The sequence below is a fragment of the Myxine glutinosa genome, chromosome 1 (assembly GCF_964187855.1).
Source record: "Myxine glutinosa chromosome 1, kmMyxGlut1.1, whole genome shotgun sequence".
In the NCBI taxonomy this organism is placed as follows: Eukaryota; Metazoa; Chordata; class Myxini; order Myxiniformes; family Myxinidae; genus Myxine; species Myxine glutinosa.
This window is the reverse complement of record NC_136261.1, coordinates 162,273,618-162,297,923: the sequence shown is the minus strand read 5'-3', so window position 1 is coordinate 162,297,923 and position 24,306 is coordinate 162,273,618. Positions and strand designations below refer to the sequence as shown.

Below are 24,306 nucleotides of genomic sequence, written 5' to 3'. Positions count from 1 at the left end.
CCACTCAAATATATCATATTATATCATCATTTCTTCCTTACTTACTTACTTATACTCTTCGTCCCACTGGGCCATAAGGCTGTTACAAGCTTTCGTCATTTATCTCGATGCTGAGCTACATTCTGTGCCTCACACCATGATAGACCCAACTCCTCCAGATCAGTTACCATTGTCCAACGCCAAGTTGTTTTTGGCCTACCTGGTTCCCTCCTTCCTGGCACTGTCCAAACAAAAGCAACATTGGGGATTCGGTCAGAGGACATTTTTAGCACGGAGCGAAGCCATTGGAGGAAGCGACACTGAATTTCAAGGGCAATTCTGTGGCAACTGGTTTTTTCATGCAAGTCTTTGTTTGATATCTTATTTCGCCAGAAGATGCGGCAGATTTCCCAAGGCATCCATTGTGGAAAGATTCCACCTTCCCCATATCTGACTTCATTACCCACCAGTACTCAGAGCTATACAGAAGAACAGACTTGACATTGCTGTTATAAAATCTTATCTTTGTCTTCAGACTGTGATGCTTCGACTTCCAGACAGAATGGAGTTGACCGATTGCATCACAAGCTTTGTGGATTCTTACTTGTCTTTCTTGGCTCCATTGTCTTTGCTGATTAGACTGCCGAGGTATGGAAACTCATCTGCAGTCTCCCGGGCTTCTCCATTTGCAGTAATAGATGCAAGCGGTACGGTGTTGATGTTCATCACCTTGGCCTTGGTGGTATTGATATTAAGATCTGTCCTTCTTCTGGAAAGCCATCCTGTCAGTTTGTCCATGCAAATGTGTATCCCTTGATGACAAAACAGCTAAATCGTCAGCAAAGTCCAGATCTTCAAGTTGGGTGGAAAAGGTCCACTGGATGCCTCCAGGTCTATCTGATGTGGTGTTCCTCATGATCCAGTCGATTGTAATCAGAAAGTGGACAGGTGATATAATACAACCATGGCAAACTCCAGACTCTACCGAGAACCACTGTGATAAGGAGGTGTTCAGGATGACACTGAATTCAAAATGGTTGTAGAATTTGCTTATGAGAGTGATCATCTTCTGTGGAATTCCAGAAGATCTCAGTATTTTCCACAGGCTTGCTCTATGAACATGATCAAATTCCTTCTTGAAGTCAATGAAATTGATATTAAGAGGTGCATTCAATTCTAATCATTCATATTATTATTATATTAATCTATCTATAATTCCAGTAATCTCTGTACGTTTGTACGTTTGTACGTTTGTCTGTCTGTGACCGCTGTTTCTCGACAACCACGGGTCCGATATACTTTTAACTTGCCAGGTATATTGCTGGGGACCCGAGGATGTGCCTTTTCAAGGTTTCATATTAATCGGACAATTACTTACCGAGCTATGTCCAAAAAACGATTCAACCAATCAGAGAGCAGCGAACGATCGCGTGTGCCGAACGTGGCGGACACACTCTGCCTCGGATGGCACATTTGAGAGCGTATTCATTTATTTCACGTTTGCAAACTATGTTGGCGTTAAACTATGTTTTAATAAAGTTTTAAAACTAATAAAAACGAATTTGCGATTCATTCGCTTTCCTGCGCGTTTGTGCACGCGATGGCGATTGCTTTACCAAACTCCGGAAGCCGTTCGCTTTGGACCAAACCATTGCATGTAAATAGAGGGGGGGGTTCTGTGGTCGTTGCGAATGGACCAAACCATTCATGTAAATAGAGGGGGGGGATTGTCACTGTACTCGCAAGCCGTTCGCCGTTCGCTTTGGCGTTGCGAATGAACCAAACCATTTCATGTAAATAGAGGGGGGGGATATAATTTTAGATAGATATATAGTACGGGCATATATATAGTACGGGCATGCCCTAGTATATTATAATGCAACCAAACTTCAATAAGTTTGAGTGAAATTCATACTTACAAATGTTTGGGTGATGTAGTATCTCCATTATCTTAGCTCCATGCAACATCTGCAAAAAAAAAAAAAAAAAAAAAAAAAAAGGCGAAACCAGAAAGGGAAAATTATACAAATTCCTTCAATCAGCTGGATTCAGGTTAACCCAATCACAATAACCACAAGATTGTAACTCTCACACAGAGACGCACGGCCTCAGGAGCCAAGAGACAAAGATGTATCACAGACAAAGATTCTACCAGGACAGTTCAGAGGAAAGTTAAACTGTGTTGTTCGTTCAACAGATAAAAACACCACTATCCCAATATCAACACAAACTTACCCTTTCTGCATGCAACGAAGATTTTGCGAACTTCAAAGCAACCTGAAAGTGGCGACAAGAGATCGTATTTCAACATCTCAGTTACAACATGGGAAAATGAGTACAATATATGATATTGGTGTGTGGTGATGTACAATTATTTCATCTGTTTGTACTAAAGTCAACGTCGGAGATAAATGACAGAAAGGAACAATTTCACACAGACGGACAATAAAAAGGAGATTAGGGAAACGATTACATCAATACACCACAAGTGAACATATTTGAGTGTTAAGAATTGGAAGAAGGACAAAACATTGAGGTACAAGCGATGAGGGAGTAGAAGGGAGTGAGGGGGAGAGGGGGCAGTTATGGGCATCAAAGTGATAATTGGGGGAAAAAAAGAAAAGAAAAATCAATGCTCTGGAATGAAGAAGCCCCCTCAACTTTGCATCAAGTGGTTTTCCCCATTATTTTTGGTGATATTTCTGACACACAACCATCATCTGTCACAGATTACACATTATTTGTTGATTCCAATCACATCTATGATGCAATTTTTTGCAGTGGTAATGCAAGGCCTACAAGTCGAAAGAAAAAGCATCGTTCATTTCATCAGAAATAGAGAAGATACGATACATTGAGATGCAGAATTTCCCGATCCCTTTGCTGTCGTCCTTCTTCCATGTGTCTCCCCGTAGTGTCCCTCTACACTGCTTGCTGTCTATTTTCCACCGTATTCAGTTCTGTGTTCTATCTCGCTCTCCCACGAACTGTTCCATCTCCCAGAAAGTGAAATGAAGACACAGCAAGTATATCACACAGCTTGTACCTCTTCTGCAGAGTCCTCTGTAGTACTTCTTCTGATGTGCTTTGCTTTGTAAACGAATCCAGCACTTCCTTCTCCAATTTTGGAGATAACCTTCCACGCTTTCGACTGAAAAGAAAGGCACAAACAGAGCTTGACAACATTGCTTCTGAAATAAAATAGAATTCAGAAAGAGCAATCAGAGATTGCAGACCCTCGCCAGGACGTGTTTTTAGTGGTTTTTAAGGCTTTTGTGTTTAAGCAAATATGGCGGCCGAACCACATGACCGACGACGTCTTTTCTTTTTCTCCACTAATTTATCCCTCGATGACACTCAAAATTTCATTTTGATTGGATGAAGTTTTGTACTTATCGAATTATGATGTCATAATGGAGGCACCTATGACATCATCATTAACATGATATTCACCATGAAGAGTTCTTTACAATGAGCCATGTCTCAATTTTTTCTATGCAGCGCTTTTGGAGATATAGAGGTGCAAATTTTTTCGGGTTTTTCGAAGATGGCACCCGTACCATGTGACCTATGACATCATAATTATCATTAAAAAAAAATTCTGCAGGAGGACGTGCACCGATCCACTGATGGTGCATAGAAATGGTGCAAATTTCCGATGGTGAAAATTTCCTCTCAATCGGACAAACGCTTGCAGAGAAAATCATATTTATTCTGTGAAGACAAAGTTAATTTTCATCCGATGACTTGAAATTTGAAGAGGATTTGCACGTCAGTTCACTGAATTCAACCACCAACTATTTTTGAGATCAACATCGGCCAAAAGATCAACATAGGCCAAAGGTCAACCACTTTTTCTCGAATTTCTTAAATCCCCAATTTTCATCCGATTAACTTGAAATCTGAAGAGGATTTTCATATCAGTGAACTGACTTCAACCACCAACTATTTTGGAGATCAACACAGGCCAAAATGTCAACATAGGCCAAATGGTCAACATAGGCCAAATGGTCAACAACCTGTGTCGTATCAACATCTGCAAAAAGGTCAACATAGGCCAAAGGTCAACCACTTTTTTTCAAATTTCTGCAGGGGGAGGTGCACAGATGGTGAAATTTTCCCCTCAATTGGACCAACGCTTGCAGCGAAAATCATATTTATTCTGTGAAGACAAAGTTCATATCATTGAATATGAACTTCACCATTCTCGACAGACAAACAAATTAAAAATCACTCATAGAGTGACTTCTTTTTTTGCAATTGTCTTTATGTTTTGCTATGCATTATGTTTTGCACTCTGTCAAAGCGTCTTTGGGCTTCCTGAAAAGCGCTATATAAAATAAATGCATTATTATTATTATAGAGCGACACATGGCAAAACAGAACAAAATAGAATGGCACTCAGTAGAGCATCCTTTTGACCTCAAAAATAATTAGTGGTTGAATCCAGTGACCTGATATGCAAATCGTCTTCAAACATTAAGTTAATCGGATGAAAATTGACAATTTTAGAAATTCGGCCTATGTTGACCTTTTGGCCAATGTAGACCTCAAAAATAGTTGGTGGTTGGTTTCAGTTCGCTGACATGAAAATCCCATTCAGATTTCAAGTCAATCGGATGAAAATTGAGGACTTCAGAAATTTGGAAAAAGTGGTTGACCTGAGGCCTATGTTGACCTTTTGGCCTTTGGTGATCTCAAAAATTGTTGGTGGTTGAATTCAGTTGAGTGATATGTTAATCCTATTCAAATTTCAAGTCCATCGGATGAAAATTGAGGATTTTAGGAATTTGAAAAAATTGGTTGAGCTTTGGCCTATGTTGACCTTTTGGCACATGTTGATCTCCAAAATAGTTTGTGGTTGAAGTCAGTTAGCTGATACGAAAATCATATTCAAATTTCAAGTCGATCGGATGAAAATTGAGGATTTTAGAAATTTGAAAAAAGTGGTCGACCTTTGTGAGCGAAATGTTGACCTTTTGAATGTTGACCTTTTGGCATATGTTGATACGATACAGGTTGTTGACCATTTGGCCTATGTTGACTTTTTGGCCTCGGTTGATCTCGAAAATAGTTGGTGGTTGAAGTTAGTTCGCCGACATGAAAATCCTATTCAAATTTCAAGTCAATCGGAAGAAAATTAACAATTTTACAAATTTGGCCAAAATTGACCTTTTTGTTGATGTTTACCTCAAAGTTATAGGTGGTTGAAATCACTGAGCAGATATCCAAAACCCCTTCAAATTTCAATTTAATCGGATGAAAATTGAGGATTGAGGAATTTTAGAGGAAGTTCATCTCAACAAGCGTTACGCCTAGGTCCCCCGTCGGTGAAGTGATGTGAGTTGACAAAGTGGAAGACGCAGAAAACATGGAAGTCGATCATATTTGCGAGTGGGTTGGAGACACACCCACACACCAGATTAGAAGTTAGTAGTTCGTTTATTTTTCAAGATATTTCTCTCACAAGGTTCAGACATATATATGGTGGCGGCCATCTTGGATTTTGACGTGACGACCCAATTTTCAATAGCGTTCTTCCTTATGCCGAGATATACCAACACACCAGATTAGAAGTTAGTAGTTCGTTTATTTTTCAAGATATTTCGCTCACAAGGTTCAGACATATATATGGTGGCGGCCATCTTGGATTTTGACGTGACGACCCAATTTTCAAAAGCTTTCTTCCTTATGCCGAGATACAACCACACACCAGATTAGAAGTTGGTATTTCACTTATTTTTCAAGATATTCCGCTCAAAAGGTTCAGACATACATGGCGGCGGCCATCTTGGATTTTGACGTGGCGACCCAATTTTCAATGGCGTTCTTCCTTATGCGTAGATACACCCACACACCAGATTAGAAGTTAGTAGTTCGTGTATTTTTCAAGATATTTCGCTCACAATGTTCAGACATATATATGGTGGCGGCCATCTTGGATTTTGACGTGGCAACCCAATTTTCAAAAGCTTTCTTCCTTATGCCGAGATTCACCCACACACCAGATTAGAAGTTGGTACTTCGCTTATTTTTCAAGATATTCCGCTCAAGGTTCAGACATACATGGCGGTGGCCATCTTGGATTTTGACGTGGGTTGCACCCACACACCAAATTAGAATTCGGTCCTTCGCTTATGCACGCACGCATGCACGTACGCATGCACGCACGCACGCATGCACGGGCACGCACGGACGGACGCACGGACGGATGCACACACGGACGGACGGAAGGGAAAACCATAGTCCCCCTTACGCCCCGTGGTGCCACGGGGGACAAAAATACCTGGTGTTTGAATTCGGTGACCAGACATGCAAATCCTCTTCAAATTTCAAGTCAATCAAATGAAAGGATTTTAGAAATTTGAAAAAAGTGGTTGACCTTTGGCCTATGTAGACCTTTTGACCTTTTGACTTCAAACATAGGATTTTGTCGGACCACAAATTGCACCATTTGGTGAAGTTTTGTGAAGATCGGTTTCAAATTGTTACCTGCAGGCAAGTATAAGTGAGCGGACAGACAAATCCAGGCGAGGCAGCTCACAACAACGACTATAAGACATCTCATGGGAACTAAAAAGGAGGAAATAATTGGTATAATAAATAAATAAACAGAGTAAGACCACCCATTGTGTCGTCACGCAATTATAGCAATACCCTACTTGCGTCGCCACAACTCACTCTTACGTCGCTTTATTGAACACACCTTTGATTCTCGAACGTTTTCAGAACTTACAAGACTGATAGAAATGCCATAATACATCGCAAAGTACCAAATTGGAAGATTGCAAAATCGTCGACAAAACGACTGCACGTTTGTGGATTTGAATATAGCTGTCATTTCTCAAAAACAAAGGAATATCATCAGTAAAAGGTGAAATGAGGAACGCATCACAAGCGTATCCTATTAATGCTAACGAGAACGACACTCTTCGACGTCATGACATCGACCAATACGCCCACATAATTACATCATTGCACACACAGTACTTGAGCCATGTTTGATATAAATCCATTCAGCTGTTCTCAAGTATCACCTTTTTACCTGACATTAAATATGACCTTACCAAAATCACAAAATCACCTCATTTCTCACATTTGATGCCAAAATATAATCAGTTCATCTTTGCATCATTATATATAGTTATATCAAGTTTGGGCAAAATCCCATCACTGATTCGCAAGTGAGAACAGTGACAGATTTTTTTACTTAACGGGACCTCTGACCTTTGATCTCTTGACCCCAAAATGTAATCAGTTCTTGTTTACATCATCATAATACCTGAACCAAGTTTGATTTAAATCCCTTCAGCTGTTCTCAAGTTATCACATTTTTACCTGACATGACCTCTGAACTTTGATCTGTTGATACCATAATCCAATCAGTTCATCTTTGCATCATATAGACTCATACCAAGTTTGTTCAAAATCCCATTCTTGGTTCACGTGTTGGCACAGCAACATCATTTTTACCTAATATGCATGACCTCTGACTTTTGACCTCTTGACCCGAAAGTCCAATCAGTTAATCTTCAAATCATTATACAGTACATACCTGTGCCAAGTTTGAATTAGATCTCTTCAGTCGTTCTCAAGTTATAGACCTATCACAGACTTTGACCTTCGACCTCTTGACCCCAAAATAAAAAAGTTCATCTTTGCATCATAATACGCACTTGCACCAACTACGGTCAGAATCATATCACTGGTTCACATGTTATCGGAGTAACAGGAGTTTTTTTTCTCACATGACCTCTGACCTTTGACCTCGTGACCCCCAAAATCGAATCAGTTCAATTTTAACTCATTATACATACCTGCACCAAGTTTGACTAAGATCCCTTCAGCCCTTCTCAAGTTAACGCGGTAACAAAATGCTATCACGGATGGATCCACAGACGTACGTATGGTCACATGGACGGAAGGACATCCGGACGGACAACCGGAAAACATCATGTCTCTGGCGACTTCGTCGGTGGAAGCATAAAAATTGTTTTAATTTCCCTCATTTTGATATTCGTCGCACATTTCAGGAAAACATCCCCGACACAAACCGAGCAATTACTGGAAAAAGGTAATCGAATGTCTTGCTTACCACGAGGTGCACTCCCAAATCGAACACTTTATCGGCATCACTGGAAGTACTCTCATCATCTTCAACATAACGGATAGAAGATCCTGGAAAAAGAGGCAAAATGAACATGAAACAGATATTGTGATGGAAAAAGATCAATGGACAGAATATCACCGTGTTCAGATGTGTGCGCATTGTGGAAATGAGACATCAATTTCATCAATTAGTCTTTGTCTTCTTCTTTGCCAGCTAGAAGTTCGCATTCCATATCCATTCGTAAGAGGTCAAGGGCTCAGAACATGCAGAATTGACAAGTAAATAATAAAAATAGGAACTGCATAATGCGAGGGTCAGTCTTGGAGTCTGTGACACAGGAGGAGGATCTGGGGGTGGTAGTTGATGTGAGCGGGGTGGAGGAGGCGGTGTGCAAGTTCGCAGAACTTCTGAAGACCAAGGCCTCCTGATGTCTTGTAAATCCCATCAAAGTAATTGTACACCGCACCTTTCCTATGCCATCTACAGGCATTGCAAATCGTCATTGCCGGGCACCGAAGGGGGCTCGGCAGTGACGCACGCTGAAAGGGAGTACTCAGTTTTCACTCTAGTTGTTTGTTACTTGCCGGAAAACATTCCGGCAAGTATGTTGATCTGTTCGTTACTTGCCGGAAAAGATTCCGGCAAGTATGTTGATCTGTTCGTTTGTTACTTGCCGGAAAAATTTCCGGCAAGTATGTTGATCTGTTCGTTTGTTACTTGCCGGAAAAGATTCCGGCAAGTATGTTGATCTGTTCGTTTGTTTGTTACTTGCCGGAAAAGATTCCGGCAAGTATGTTGATCTGTTCGTTTGTTTGTTACTTGTCGGAAAAATTTTCCGGCAAGTATGTTGATCTGTTCGTTTGTTTGTTACTTGCCGGAAAAAATTTTCCGGCAAGTATGTTGATCTGTTCGTTTGTTACTTGCCGGAAAAATTTTCCGGCAAGTATGTTGATCTGTTCGTTTGTCTGTCTGTCTGTCTGTCTGTCTGTCTGTCTGTCTGTCTGTTTGTCTGTTTGCAGCACTACGTCTACACCGTTGCACGTAGAATCGCCAAACTTGGCACACATATTGGTCTTGCCCTCTAATATACTGTGCCCAAATGATGACGTCATCGGTGACGTGGTTCGGCCGCCATCTTGGAAAAACCGAAAAACTTTACACCTCCATATCTCTGAAAGTGCTGAACAGAAAAAATTGAGACATGGCTCATTGTAAATAACTCTCCATGGGGAATAAAATATGTTACTGATGAAGTCATCAGTCACGTGGTTCGGCCGCCATCTTGGAAAAACCGAAAAACGTTGCACCTCCATATCTCCGAAAGTGCTGAACAGAAAAAATTGAGACATGGCTCATTGTAAAGAACTCTCCATGGGGAATAAAATATGTTAATGATGACGTCATCAGTCACGTGGTCGGCCGCCATCTTGGAAAAACGGCAAAACTTTGCACCACGATATCTCCAAAAGTGCTGAACAGAAAAAATTGAGACATGGCTCATTGTAAAGAACTCTCCATGGCGAATAAAATATGTTAATGATGACGTCATATGTCACGTGGTCGGCCGCCATCTTGGAAAAACCGAAAAACTTTGCACCTCCATATCTCCGGAAGTGCTGAACAGAAAAAATTGAGACATGGCTCATTGGTAAGAACTCTCCATGGGGAATAAAATATGTTAATGATGACGTCATATGTCACGTGGTCGGCCGCCATCTTGGAAAAACCGAAAAACTTTGCACCTCCATATCTCCGAAAGTGCTGAATAGAAAAAATTGAGACATGGCTCATTGTAAAGAACTCTCCATGGGGAATAAAATATGTTAATGATGATATCATCGGTCACGTGGTTCGGCCGCCATATTTGTTCTAAATGGCCGATAAAAAGTACATTCCGGCAAGTCCTCGGTCTCTGACCGATTTTTCATTTGTTACTTGCCGGAAAAGATTCCGGCAAGTATATTGATCTGTTCGTTACTTGCCGGAAAAGATTCCGGCAAGTATGTTGATCTGTTCGTTTGTTTGTCTGTCTGTCTGTCTGTTTGCAGCACTGCGTCTACACCGTTGCACGTAGAATCGCCAAACCTTGCACACATATTGGTCTTGCCCTGGAATAGACTGTGCCCAATTGATGACGTCATCGGTGACGTGGTTCGGCCGCCATCTTGGAAAAACCGAAAAACTTTGCACCTCTATATCTCCGAAAGTACTGAACAGAAAAAATTGAGACATGGCTCATTGTAAAGAACTCTCCATGGGGAATAAAATATCTAAATGATGACGTCATCAGTCACGTGGTCGGCCGCCATCTTGAAAAACGGCAAAACTTTGCACCACGAAATCTCCAAAAGTGCTGAACAGAAAAAATTGAGACATGGCTCATTGTAAAGAACTCTCCATGGGGAATAAAATATGTTAATGATGATGTCATATGTCACGTGGTCGGCCGCCATCTTGGAAAAACGGCAAAACTTTGCACCACTATATCTCCAAAAGTGCTGAACAGAAAAAATTGAGACATGGCTCATTGTAAAGAACTCTCCATGGGGAATAAAATTTGTTAATGATGACGTCATATGTCACGTGGTTCGGCCGCCATCTTGGAAAAACCGAAAAACTTAGCACCTCTATGTGTCCAAAAGTGCTGAATAGAAAAAATTGAGACATGCCTCATTGTAAAGAACTCTCCATGGGGAATAAAATATGTTAATGATGACGTCATAGGTCACGTGGTTCGGCCGCCATCTTGGAAAAACCGAAAAACGTAGCACCTCCATATCTCCAAAAGTGCTGAATAGAAATAATTGAGACATGGCTCATTGTAAAGAACTCTCCATGGGGAATAAAATATGTTAATGATGACGTCATCGGTCACGTGGTTCGGCCGCCATATTTGTCCTAAATGGCCGATAAAAAAGTAAATTCCGGCAAGTCCTCGGTCTCTGACCGATTTTTCATTACTTGCCGGAAAAAATTTTCCGGCAAGTATGTTGATCTGTTCGTTTGTTTGTCTGTTTGTCTGTTTGTTACTTGCCGGAAAAATTTTCCGGCAAGTATGTTGATCTGTTCGTTTGTTTGTCTGTCTGTCTGTCTGTCTGTCTGTTTGTCTGTCTGTTTGCAGCACTGCGTCTACACCGTTGCACGTAGAATCGCCAAACTTTGCACACATATTGGTCTTGCCCTGGAATAGACTGTGCCCAATTGATGACGTCATCGGTGACGTGGTTCGGCCGCCATCTTGGAAAAACCGAAAAACTTTGCACCTCTATATCTCCGAAAGTACTGAACAGAAAAAATTGAGACATGGCTCATTGTAAAGAACTCTCCATGGGGAATAAAATATGTAAATGATGACGTCATCAGTCACGTGGTTCGGTCGCCATCTTGGAAAAACGGCAAAACGTTGCGCCACTATATCTCCAAACGTGCTGAACAGAAAAAATTGAGACATGGCTCATTGTAAAGAACTCTCCATGGGGAATAAAATATGTTAATGATGACGTCATATGTCACGTGGTTGGCCGCCATCTTGGAAAAACGGCAAAACTTTGCACCACTATATCTCCAAAAGTGCTGAACAGAAAAAATTGAGACATGGCTCATTGTAAAGAACTCTCCATGGGGAATAAAATATGTTAATGATGACGTCATCAGTCACGTGGTCGGCCGCCATCTTGGAAAAACGGCAAAACTTTGCACCACGAAATCTCCAAAAGTCCTGAACAGAAAAAATTGAGACATGGCTCATTGTAAAGAACTCTCCATGGGGAATAAAATATGTTAACGATGATGTCATATGTCACGTGGTCGGCCGCCATCTTGGAAAAACGGCAAAACTTTGCACCACTATATCTCCAAAAGTGCTGAACAGAAAAAATTGAGACATGGCTCATTGTAAAGAACTCTCCATGGGGAATAAAATATGTTAATGATGACGTCATCAGTCACGTGGTTCGGCCGCCATCTTGGAAAAACCGAAAAACTCTGCACCTCCACATCTCCAAACGTCCTGAATAGAAAAAATTGAGACATGACTCATTGTAAAGAACTCTCCATGGGGAATAAAATATGTTAATGATGATGTCATAGGTTCCTCCATTATGACGTCATAATTCGCCAAGTACAAAACTTCATCCGATCAAGATGAAATTTCTTGAGCATCATCAAGGAATAAATTAGTTTAGAAAACAAGTAATGATGACTTCATCGGTCACGTGGTTTGGCCGCCATATTTGTCCTAAATGGCCGATAAAAAAGTACATTCCGGCAAGTCCTCGGTCTCTGACCGATTTTTCATCTGTTTGTCTGTCTGTTTGTCTGTCTGTTTGCAGCACTGCGTCTACACCGTTGCACGGAGAATCGCCAAACTTTGCACACATATTGGTCTTGCCCTGGAATAGACTGTGCCCAATTGATGACGTCATCGGTGACGTGGTTCGGCCGCCATCTTGGAAAAACCGAAAAAATTTGCACCTCTATATCTCCGAAAGTACTGTACTGAAAAAATTGAGACATGGCTCATTGTAAAGAACTCTCCATGGGGAATAAAATATGTTAATGATGACGTCATATGTCACGTGGTCGGCCGCCATCTTGGAAAAAAGGCAAAAATTTGCACCACTATATCTCCAAAAGTGCTGAACAGAAAAAATTGAGACATGGCTCATTGTAAAGAACTCTCCATGGGGAATAAAATATGTTAATGATGACGTCATCAGTCACGTGGTCGGCCGCCATCTTGGAAAAACCGAAAAACTTAGCACCTCCATATCTCCGAAAGTGCTGAATAGAAAAAATTGAGACATGGCTCATTGTAAAGAACTCTCCATGGGGAATAAAATATGTTAATGATGATGTCATCGGTCACGTGGTTCGGCCGCCATCTTGGAAAAACCGAAAAATTCTGCACCTCCACATCTCCAAAAGTCCTGAATAGAAAAAATTGAGACATGGCTCATTGTAAAGAACTCTCCATGGGGAATAAAATATGTTAATGATGACGTCATCGGTCACGTGGTTCGGCCGCCATCTTGGAAAAACCGAAAAATTCTGCACCTCCACATCTCCAAAAGTACTGAACAGAAAAAATTGAGACATGGCTCATTGTGAAGAACTCTCCATGGGGAATAAAACATGTTAATGATGACGTCATCAGTCACGTGGTTCGGCCGCCATCTTGGAAAAACCGAAAAAATTTGCACCTCCATATCTCCAAAAGTACTGAACAGAAAAAATTGAGACATGGCTCATTGTAAAGAACTCTCCATGGGGAATGAAATATGTTAATGATGACGTCATAGGTCACGTGATTCGGCCGCCATCTTGGAAAAACGGCAAAAAAATTGCACCGCTATATCTCCAAAAGTACTGAACAGAAAAAATTGAGACATGGCTCATTGTAAAGAACTCTCCATGGGGAATAAAATATCTTAATGATGACGTCATCAGTCACGTGGTCGGCTGCCATCTTGGAAAAACGGCAAAACTTTGCACCACTATATCTCCAAAAGTGCTGAACAGAAAAAATTGAGACATGGCTCATTGTAAAGAACACTCCATGGAGAATAAAATATGTTAATGATGACGTCATCGGTCACGTGGTTCGGCCGCCATCTTGGAAAAACCGAAAAACTTTGCACCTCCACATCTCCGAAAGTGCTGAATAGAAAAAATTGAGACATGGCTCATTGTAAAGAACTCTCCATGGGGAATCAAATATGTTAATGATGACGTCATCAGTCACGTGGTTCGGCCGCCATCTTGGAAAAACCGAAAAACTTTGCACATCCATATCTCTGAATGTACTGAATAGCAAAAATTGAGACATGGCTCATTGCAAAGAACTCTCCATGGAGAATACAATATGTTAATGATGACGTCATCAGTCACGTGGTTCGGCCGCCATCTTGGAAAAACAGAAAAATTTGCACCTCCATATCTCCGAAAGTACTGAATAGAAATAATTGAGACATGGCTCATTGTAAAGAACTCTCCATGGGGAATCAAATATGTTAATGATGACGTCATCAGTCACGTGGTTCGGCCGCCATCTTGGAAAAACCGAAAAACTTTGCAATGCCACATCTCCAAAAGTCCTGAATAGAAAAAATTGAGACATGGCTCATTGTAAACAACTCTCCACGGGGAATAAAATATGTTAATGATGACATCATCGGTCACGTGGTTCGGCCGCCATATTTGTCCTAAATGGCCGATAAAAAAGTAAATTCCGGCAAGTCCTCGGTCTCTGACCGATTTTTCATCTGTTTGTCTGTTTGTCTGTCTGTTTGTCTGTTTGCAGCACTGCGTCTACACCGTTGCACGGAGAATCGCCAAACTTTGCACACATAATGGTCTTGCCCTCTAATATACTGTGCCTCAATGATGACGTCATCGGTGACGTGGTTCGGCCGCCATCTTGGAAAAACCGAATAAATTTGCACCTCTATATCTCCGAAAGTACTGAACAGAAAAAATTGAGACATGGCTCATTGTAAAGAACTCTCCATGGGGAATAAAATATGTTAATGATGACGTCATATGTCACGTGGTCGGCCGCCATCTTGGAAAAACGGCAAAAATTTGCACCACTATATCTCCAAAAGTGCTGAACAGAAAAAATTGAGACATGGCTCATTGTAAAGAACTCTCCATGGGGCATAAAATATGTTAATGATGACGTCATCAGTCACGTGGTCGGCCGCCATCTTGGAAAAACCGAAAAACTTAGCACCTCCATATCTCCGAAAGTGCTGAATAGAAAAAATTGAGACATGGCTCATTGTAAAGAACTCTCCATGGGGAATAAAATATGTTAATGGTGACGTCATAGGTCACGTGGTTCGGCCGCCATCTTGGAAAAACGGCAAAACTTTGCACCACGAAATCTCCAAAAGCGCTGAACAGAAAAAATTGAGACATGGCTCATTGTAAAGAACTCTCCATGGGGAATAAAATATGTTAATGATGACGTCATAGGTCACGTGGTTCGGCCGCCATCTTGGAAAAACGGCAAAACTTTGCACCACTATATCTCCAAAAGTGCTGAACAGAAACAATTGAGACATGGCTCATTGTAAAGAACTCTCCATGGGGGAATAAAATATGTTAATGATGACGTCATATGTCACGTGGTTCGGCCGCCATCTTGGAAAAACCGGAAAACGTTACACCTCCATATCTCCGAAAGTCCTGAATAGAAAAACTTGGGACGTGGCTCAATGTAAAGAACTCTCCATGGGGAATAAAATATGTTAATGATGACGTCATCAGTCACGTGGTTCGGCCGCCATATTTGTCCTAAATGGCCAATAAAAAAGTACATTCCGGCAAGTCCTCGGTCTCTGACCGATTTTTCATCTGTTTGTCTGTTTGTCTGTTTGTCTGTTTGTCTGTTTGTCTGTTTGCAGCACTACGTCTACACCGTTGCACGTAGAATCGCCAAACTTGGCACACATATTGGTCTTGCCCTCTAATATACTGTGCCCAAATGATGACGTCATCAGTCACGTGGTTCGGCCGCCATCTTGGAAAAAACGAAAAATTTTGCACCTCGATATCTCAAAGTGCTGAACAGAAAAAATTGAGCCATGGCTCATTGTAAAGAACTCTCCATTGGGAATAAAACATGTTAATGATGACGTCATAGGTCACGTGGTTCGGCCGCCATCTTGGAAAAACGGCAAAACTTTGCACCACTATATCTCCAAAAGTGCTGAACAGAAAAATTGAGACATGGCTCTTTGAAAAGAACTCTCCATGGGGAATAAAATATGTTAATGATGATGTCATCAGTCACGTGGTTCGGCCGCCATCTTGGAAAAACCGAAAAACTCTGCACCTCCACATCTCCAAAAGTCCTGAATAGAAAAAATTGAGGTATGGCTCATTGTAAAGAACTCTCCATGGGGAATAAAATATGTTAATGATGACGTCATCGGTCACGTGGTTCGGCCGCCATATTTGTCCTAAATGGCCGATAAAAAAGTACATTCCGGCAAGTCCTCGGTCTCTGACCGATTTTTCATCTGTCTGTCTGTCTGTTTGTCTGTTTGTCTGTCTGTCTGTTTGCAGCACTGTGTCTACACCGTTGCACGTGGAATCGCCAAACTTTGCACACATATTGTTCTTGCCCTGGAATAGACTGTGCCCAATTGATGACGTCATCGGTGACGTGGTTCGGCCGCCATCTTGGAAAAACCGAAAAACTTTACACCTCTATATCTCCGAAAGTACTGAACAGAAAAAATTGAGACATGGCTCATTGTAAAGAACTCTCCATGGGGAATAAAATATGTAAATGATGACGTCATCAGTCACGTGGTTCGGTCGCCATCTTGGAAAAACGGCAAAACGTTGCGCCACTATATCTCCAAAAGTGCTGAACAGAAAAAATTGAGACATGGCTCATTGTAAAGAACTCTCCATGGGGAATAAAATATGTTAATGATGACGTCATCTGTCACGTGGTTCTGCCGCCATCTTGGAAAATCCGAAAAAATTTTGCACCTCCATATCTCCGAAAGTGCTGAATAGAAAAAATTGAGACATGGCTCATTGGAAAGAACTCTCCATGGGGAATAAAATATGTTAATGATGACGTCATCGGTCACGTGGTTCGGCCGCCATCTTGGAAAAACTTTGCACCTCAATATCTCCGAAAGTGCTGAACAGAAAAAATTGAGACATGGCTCATTGTGAAGAACTCTCCATGGGGAATAAAATATGTTAATGATGACGTCATCGGTCACGTGGTTCAGCCACCATATTTGTCCTAAATGGCCGATAAAAAAGTAAATTCCGGCAAGTCCTCGGTCTCTGACCGATTTTTCATTTGTCTGTCTGTCTGTTTGTCTGTTTGTCTGTCTGTTTGCAGCACTGCGTCTACACCGTTGCACGGAGAATCGCCAAACTTTGCACACATATTGGTCTTGCCCTGGAATAGACTGTGCCCAAATGATGACGTCATTGGTCACGTGGTTCGGCCGCCATCTTGGAAAAACCGAAAATTTTTGCACCTCGATATCTCAAAGTGCTGACAGAAAAAATTGAGACATGGCTCATTGTAAAGAACTCTCCATGGGGAATAAATATGATAATGATGACGTCATCAGTCACGTGGTTCGGCCGCCATCTTGGAAAAACCGAAAATTTTTGCGCCTCCATATCTCCGAAAGTACTGAACAGAAAAAATTGAGACATGGCTCATTGTAAAGAACTCTCCCTGGGGAATAAAATATGTAAATGATGACGTCATCAGTCACGTGGTTCGGTCGCCATCTTGGAAAAACGGCAAAACGTTGCGCCACTATATCTCCAAAAGTGCTGAACAGAAAAAATTGAGACATGGCTCATTGTAAAGAACTCTCCATGGGGAATAAAATATGTTAATGCTGACGTCATATGTCACGTGGTCGGCCGCCATCTTGGAAAAACGGCAAAACTTTGCACCACAAAATCTCCAAAAGTGCTGAACAGAAAAAATTGAGACATGGCTCATTGTAAAGAACTCTCCATGGGGAATAAAATATGTTAATGATGATGTCATATGTCACGTGGTCGGCCGCCATCTTGGAAAAACGGCAAAACTTTGCACCACTATATCTCCAAAAGTGCTGAACAGAAAAAATTGAGACATGGCTCATTGTGAAGAACTCTCCATGGGGAATAAAATGTGTTAATGATGACGTCATCAGTCACGTGGTTCGGCCACCATCTTGGAAAAACCGAAAAACTTTGCACCTCCATATCTCTGAATGTGCTGAATAGAAAAAATTGAGACATGGCTCATTGTAAAGAACTCTGCATGGGGAATAACATATGTTAATGATGACGTCATCGGTCTCGTGGTTCGGCCGCCATATTTGTCCTAAATGGCCGATAAAAAAGTAAATTCCGGCAAGTCCTCGGTCTCTGACCGATTTTTCATTTGTTTGTCTGTCTGTTTGTCTGTCTGTTTGTCTGTCTGTTTGCAGCACTGCGTCTACACCGTTGCACGGAGAATCGCCAAACTTTGCACACATATTGGTCTTGCCCTGGAATAGACTGTGCCCAATTGATGACGTCATCGGTGACGTGGTTCGGCCGCCATCTTGGAAAAACCGAAAAACTTTGCACTTCTATATCTCCGAAAGTACTGAACAGAAAAAATTGAGACATGGCTCATTGTAAAGAACTCTCCATGGGGAATAAAATATGTTAATGATGACATCATCAGTCACGTGGTCGGCCGCCATCTTGGAAAAACGGCAAAACTTTGCACCACTATATCTCCAAATGTGCTGAACAGAAAAAATTGAGACATGGCTCATTGTAAAGAACTCTCCATGGGGAATAAAATATGTTAATGATGACGTCATCAGTCACGTGGTCGGCCGCCATCTTGGTAAAACAGCAAAACTGTGCACCACTATATCTCCAAATGTGCTGAACAGAAAAAATTGAGACATGGCTCATTGTAAAGAACTCTCAATGGGGAATAAAATATGTTAATGATGACGTCATATGTCACGTGGTTCGGCCGCCATCTTGGAAAAACCGAAAAACCTAGCACCTCCATATCTCCGAAAGTGCTGAATAGAAAAAATTGAGACATGGCTCATTGTCAAGAACTCTCCATGTGGAATAAAATATGTTAATGATGACGTCATCGGTCACGTGGTGCGGCCGCCATCTTGGAAAAACGGGAAAAAAATTCACCTCCATATCTCCGAAAGTGCTGAATAGAAAAAATTGAGACATGGCTCATTGGAAAGAACTCTCCAGGGGGAATAAAATATGTTAATGATGACGTCATCGGTCACGTGGTTCGGCCGCCATCTTGGAAAATCCGAAAAACGTTGCACCTCTATCTCCAAAAGTGCTGAACAGAAAAAATTGACATGGCTCATTGGAAAGAACTCTCCAGGGGGAATAAAATATGTTAATGATGTCGTCATCGGTCACGTGGTTCGGCCGCCATCTTGGAAAATCCGAAAAACGTTGCACCTCTATCTCCAAAAGTGCTGAACAGAAAAAATTGAGACATGGCTCATTGTAAAGAACTCTCCGTGGGGAATAAAATATGTTAATGATGATGTCATCGGTCAGGTGGTTCAGCCGCCATATTTGTCCTAAATGGCCGATAAAAAAGTAAATTCCGGCAAGTCCTCGGTCTCTGACCGATTTTTCATCTGTTTGTCTGTTTGTCTGTTTGTCTGTCTGTTTGCAGCACTGCGTCCACACCGTTGCACGTAGAATCGCCAAACTTTGCACACATATTGGTCTTGCCCTGGAATAGACTGTGCCCAATTGATGACGTCATCGGTGACGTGGTTCGGCCGCCATCTTGGAAAAACCGAAAAACTTTGCACTTCTATATCTCCGAAAGTACTGAACAGAAAAAATTGAGACATGGCTCATTGTAAAGAACTCTCCATGGGGAATAAAATATGTTAATGATGACATCATCAGTCACGTGGTCGGCCGCCATCTTGGAAAAACGGCAAAACTTTGCACCACTATATCTCCAAATGTGCTGAACAGAAAAAATTGAGACATGGCTCATTGTAAAGAACTCTCCATGGGGAATAAAATATGTTAATGATGACGTCATCAGTCACGTGGTCGGCCGCCATCTTGGTAAAACAGCAAAACTGTGCACCACTATATCTCCAAATGTGCTGAACAGAAAAAATTGAGACATGGCTCATTGTAAAGAACTCTCAATGGGGAATAAAATATGTTAATGATGACGTCATATGTCACGTGGTTCGGCCGCCATCTTGGAAAAACCGAAAAACCTAGCACCTCCATATCTCCGAAAGTGCTGAATAGAAAAAATTGAGACATGGCTCATTGTCAAGAACTCTCCATGTGGAATAAAATATGTTAATGATGACGTCATCGGTCACGTGGTGCGGCCGCCATCTTGGAAAAACGGGAAAAAAATTCACCTCCATATCTCCGAAAGTGCTGAATAGAAAAAATTGAGACATGGCTCATTGGAAAGAACTCTCCAGGGGGAATAAAATATGTTAATGATGACGTCATCGGTCACGTGGTTCGGCCGCCATCTTGGAAAATCCGAAAAACGTTGCACCTCTATCTCCAAAAGTGCTGAACAGAAAAAATTGACATGGCTCATTGGAAAGAACTCTCCAGGGGGAATAAAATATGTTAATGATGTCGTCATCGGTCACGTGGTTCGGCCGCCATCTTGGAAAATCCGAAAAACGTTGCACCTCTATCTCCAAAAGTGCTGAACAGAAAAAATTGAGACATGGCTCATTGTAAAGAACTCTCCGTGGGGAATAAAATATGTTAATGATGATGTCATCGGTCAGGTGGTTCAGCCGCCATATTTGTCCTAAATGGCCGATAAAAAAGTAAATTCCGGCAAGTCCTCGGTCTCTGACCGATTTTTCATCTGTTTGTCTGTCTGTTTGCAGCACTGCGTCCACACCGTTGCACGTAGAATCGCCAAACTTTGCACACATATTGGTCTTGCCCTGGAATAGACTGTGCCCAATTGATGACGTCATCGGTGACGTGGTTCGGCCGCCATCTTGGAAAAACCGAAAAACTTTGCACCTCTATATCTCCGAAAGTACTGAACAGAAAAAATTGAGACATGGCTCATTGTAAAGAACTCTCCATGGGGAATAAAATATGTTAATGATGACGTCATCAGTCACGTGGTCGGCCGCCATCTTGGAAAAACAGCAAAACTTTGCACCACTATATCTCCAAAAGTGCTGAACAGAAAAAATTGAGACATGGCTCATTGTAAAGAACTCTCCATGGGGAATAAAATATGTTAATGATGATGTCATATGTCACGTGGTCGGCCGCCATTTTGGAAAAACGGCAAAACTTTGCACCACTATATCTCCAAAAGTGCTGAACAGAAAAAATTGAGACATGGCTCATTGTAAAGAACACTCCGTGGGGAATATAATATGTTAATGATGACGTCATCAGTCACGTGGTCGGCCGCCATCTTGGAAAAACGGCAAAACTTTGCACCACGAAATCTCCAAAAGTGCTGAACAGAAAAAATTGAGACATGGCTCATTGTAAAGAACTCTCCATGGGGAATAAAATATGTTAATGATGATGTCATATGTCACGTGGTCGGCCGCCATCTTGGAAAAACGGCAAAACTTTGCACCACTATATCTCCAAAAGTGCTGAACAGAAAAAATTGAGACATGGCTCATTGTAAAGAACTCTCCATGGGGAATAAAATATGTTAATGATGATATCATTGGTCACGTGGTTCGGCCGCCATATTTGTTCTAAATGGCCGATAAAAAGTACATTCCGGCAAGTCCTCGGTCTCTGACCGATTTTTCATCTGTCTGTTTGTCTGTCTGTTTGTCTGTTTGCAGCACTGCGTCTACACCGTTGCACGTAGAATCGCCAAACTTTGCACACATATTGGTCTTGCCCTGGAATAGATTGTGCCCAATTGATGACGTCATCCGTGACGTGGTTCGGCCGCCATCTTGGAAAAACCGAAAAAATTTACACCTCTATATCTCCGAAAGTACTGAACAGAAAAAATTGAGACATGGCTCATTGTAAAGAACTCTCCATGGGGAATAAAATATGTAAATGATGACGTCATCAGACACGTGGTTCGGTCGCCATCTTGGAAAAACGGCAAAACGTTGCGCCACTATATCTCCAAAAGTGCTGAACAGAAAAAATTGAGACATGGCTCATTGTAAAGAACTCTGCATGGGGAATAAAATATGTTAATGATGACGTCATCAGTCACGTGGTTCGGCCGCCATCTTGGAAAAACCGAAAATTTTTGCACCTCGATATCTCAAAGTGCTGACAGAAAAAATTGAGACATGGCTCATTGTAAAGAACTCTCCATGGGGAATAAAATATGGTAATGATGACGTCATCAGTCACGTGGTTCGGCCGCCATCTTGGGAAAACCGAAAAACTTTGCACCACTATATCTCCAAAAGTGCTGAACAGAAAAAATGGAGACATGGCTCATTGTGAAGAACTCTCCATGTGGAATAAAATATGTTAATGATGACGTCATCAGTCACGTGGTTCGGCCGCCATCTTGTAAAAACCGAAAAACTTTGCACATCCATATCTCTGAATGTACTGAATAGAAAAAATTGAGACATGGCTCATTGCAAAGAACTCTCCATGGAGAATACAATATGTTAATGATGACGTCATCGGTCACGTGATTCGGCCGCCATCTTGGAAAATCCGAAAAACTATGCACCTCCATATCTCCGAAAGTGCTGAATAGAAAAAATTGAGACATGGCCCATTGTAAAGAACTCTCCATGGGGAATAAAATATGTTAATGATGATGTCATCAGTCACGTGGTTCGGCCGCCATCTTGGAAAAACCGAAAAACTCTGCACCTCCACATCTCCGAAAGTCCTGAATATAAAAAATTGAGGTATGGCTCATTGTAAACAACTCTCCACGTGGAATAAAATATGTTAATGATGACATCATCGGTCACGTGGTTCGGCCGCCATATTTGTCCTAAATGGCCGATAAAAAAGTACATTCCGGCAAGTCCTCGGTCTCTGACCGATTTTTCATCTGTCTGTCTGTCTGTCTGTTTGCAGCACTGCGTCGACACCGTTGCACGTAGAATCGCCAAACTTTGCACACATATTGGTCTTGCCCTGGAATAGACTGTGCCCAATTGATGACGTCATCGGTGACGTGGTTCGGCCGCCATCTTGGAAAAACCGAAAAACTTTGCACCTCTATATCTCCGAAAGTACTGAACAGAAAAAATTGAGACATGGCTCATTGTAAAGAACTCTCCATGGGGAATAAAATATGTAAATGATGACGTCATCAGTCACGTGGTTCGGTCGCCATCTTGGAAAAACGGCAAAATTTTGCACCACTATATCTCCAAAAGTGCTGAACAGAAAAAATTGAGACATGGCTCATTGTAAAGAACTCTCCATGGGGAATAAAATATGTTAATGATGACGTCATCAGTCACGTGGTCGGCCGCCATCTTGGAAAAACGGCAAAACTTAGCACCACGAAATCTCCAAAAGTGCTGAACAGAAAAAATTGAGACATGGCTCATTGTAAAGAACTCTCGATGGGGAATAAAATATGTTAATGATGATGTCATATGTCACGTGGTCGGCCGCCATCTTGGAAAAACGGCAAAACTTTGCACCACTATATCTCCAAAAGTGCTGAACAGAAAAAATTGAGACATGGCTCATTGTAAAGAACTCTCCATGGGGAATAAAATATGTTAATGATGACGTCATCAGTCACGTGGTCGGCCGCCATCTTGGAAAAACGGCAAAACTGTGCACCACTATATCTCCAAAAGTGCTGAACAGAAAAAATTGAGACATGGCTCATTGTAAAGAACTCTCCATGGGGAATAAAATATGTTAATGATGACGTCATATGTCACGTGGTTCGGCCGCCATATTTGTTCTAAATGGCCGATAAAAAAGTACATTCCGGCAAGTCCTCGGTCTCTGACCGATTGTTTTCTTGTTTGTTTGTTACTTGCCGGAAAAGATTCCGGCAAGTATGTTGATCTGTTCGTTTGTTACTTGCCGGAAAAGATTCCGGAAAGTATGTTGATCTGTTCGTTTGTTACTTGCCGGAAAAAAATTTCCGGCAAGTATGTTGATCTGTTCGTTTGTCTGTTTGTCTGTTTGTCTGTTTGTCTGTCTGTTTGCAGCACTGCGTCTACACCGTTGCACGGAGAATCGCCAAACTTTGCACACATATTGGTCTTGCCCTGGAATAGACTGTGCCTAATTGATGACGTCATCGGTGACGTGGTTCGGCCGCCATCTTGGAAAAACCGAAAAACTTGGCACCTCTATATCTCCGAAAGTACTGTACAGAAAAAATTGAGACATGGCTCATTGTAAAGAACTCTCCATGGGGAATAAAATATGTTACTGATGACGTCATATGTCACGTGGTCGGCCGCCATCTTGGAAAAACGGCAAAAATTTGCACCACTATAGCTCCAAAAGTGCTGAACAGAAAAAATTGAGACATGGCTCATTGGAAAGAACTCTCCAGGGGGAATAAAATATGTTAATGATGACGTCATCGGTCACGTGGTTCTGTCGCCATCTTGGAAAATCCGAAAAACTTTGCACCTCCATATCTCCGAAGGTGCTGAATAGAAAAAATTGAGACATGGCTCATTGGAAAGAACTCTCCGTGGGGAATAAAATATGTT

General features: G+C 41.6%; 1 protein-coding gene across 1 annotated transcript in view; it reads right to left on the bottom strand.

The window, feature by feature from the left end:
* Positions 1-579: 579 nt before the first annotated feature.
* Positions 580-24,306, bottom strand: part of LOC137414489 (maternal embryonic leucine zipper kinase-like) — a 72,497-nt gene continuing 48,770 nt past the window's right edge. The window contains exons 9-13 of the mRNA XM_078771158.1: positions 8,075-8,157; positions 3,026-3,130; positions 2,215-2,256; positions 1,899-1,947; positions 580-791 (exon numbers count right to left, since the gene is read on the bottom strand). Coding sequence (XP_078627284.1) covers positions 580-791; positions 1,899-1,947; positions 2,215-2,256; positions 3,026-3,130; positions 8,075-8,157 — 491 coding nt within the window. The remainder of the gene's footprint in view (positions 792-1,898; positions 1,948-2,214; positions 2,257-3,025; positions 3,131-8,074; positions 8,158-24,306) is intronic.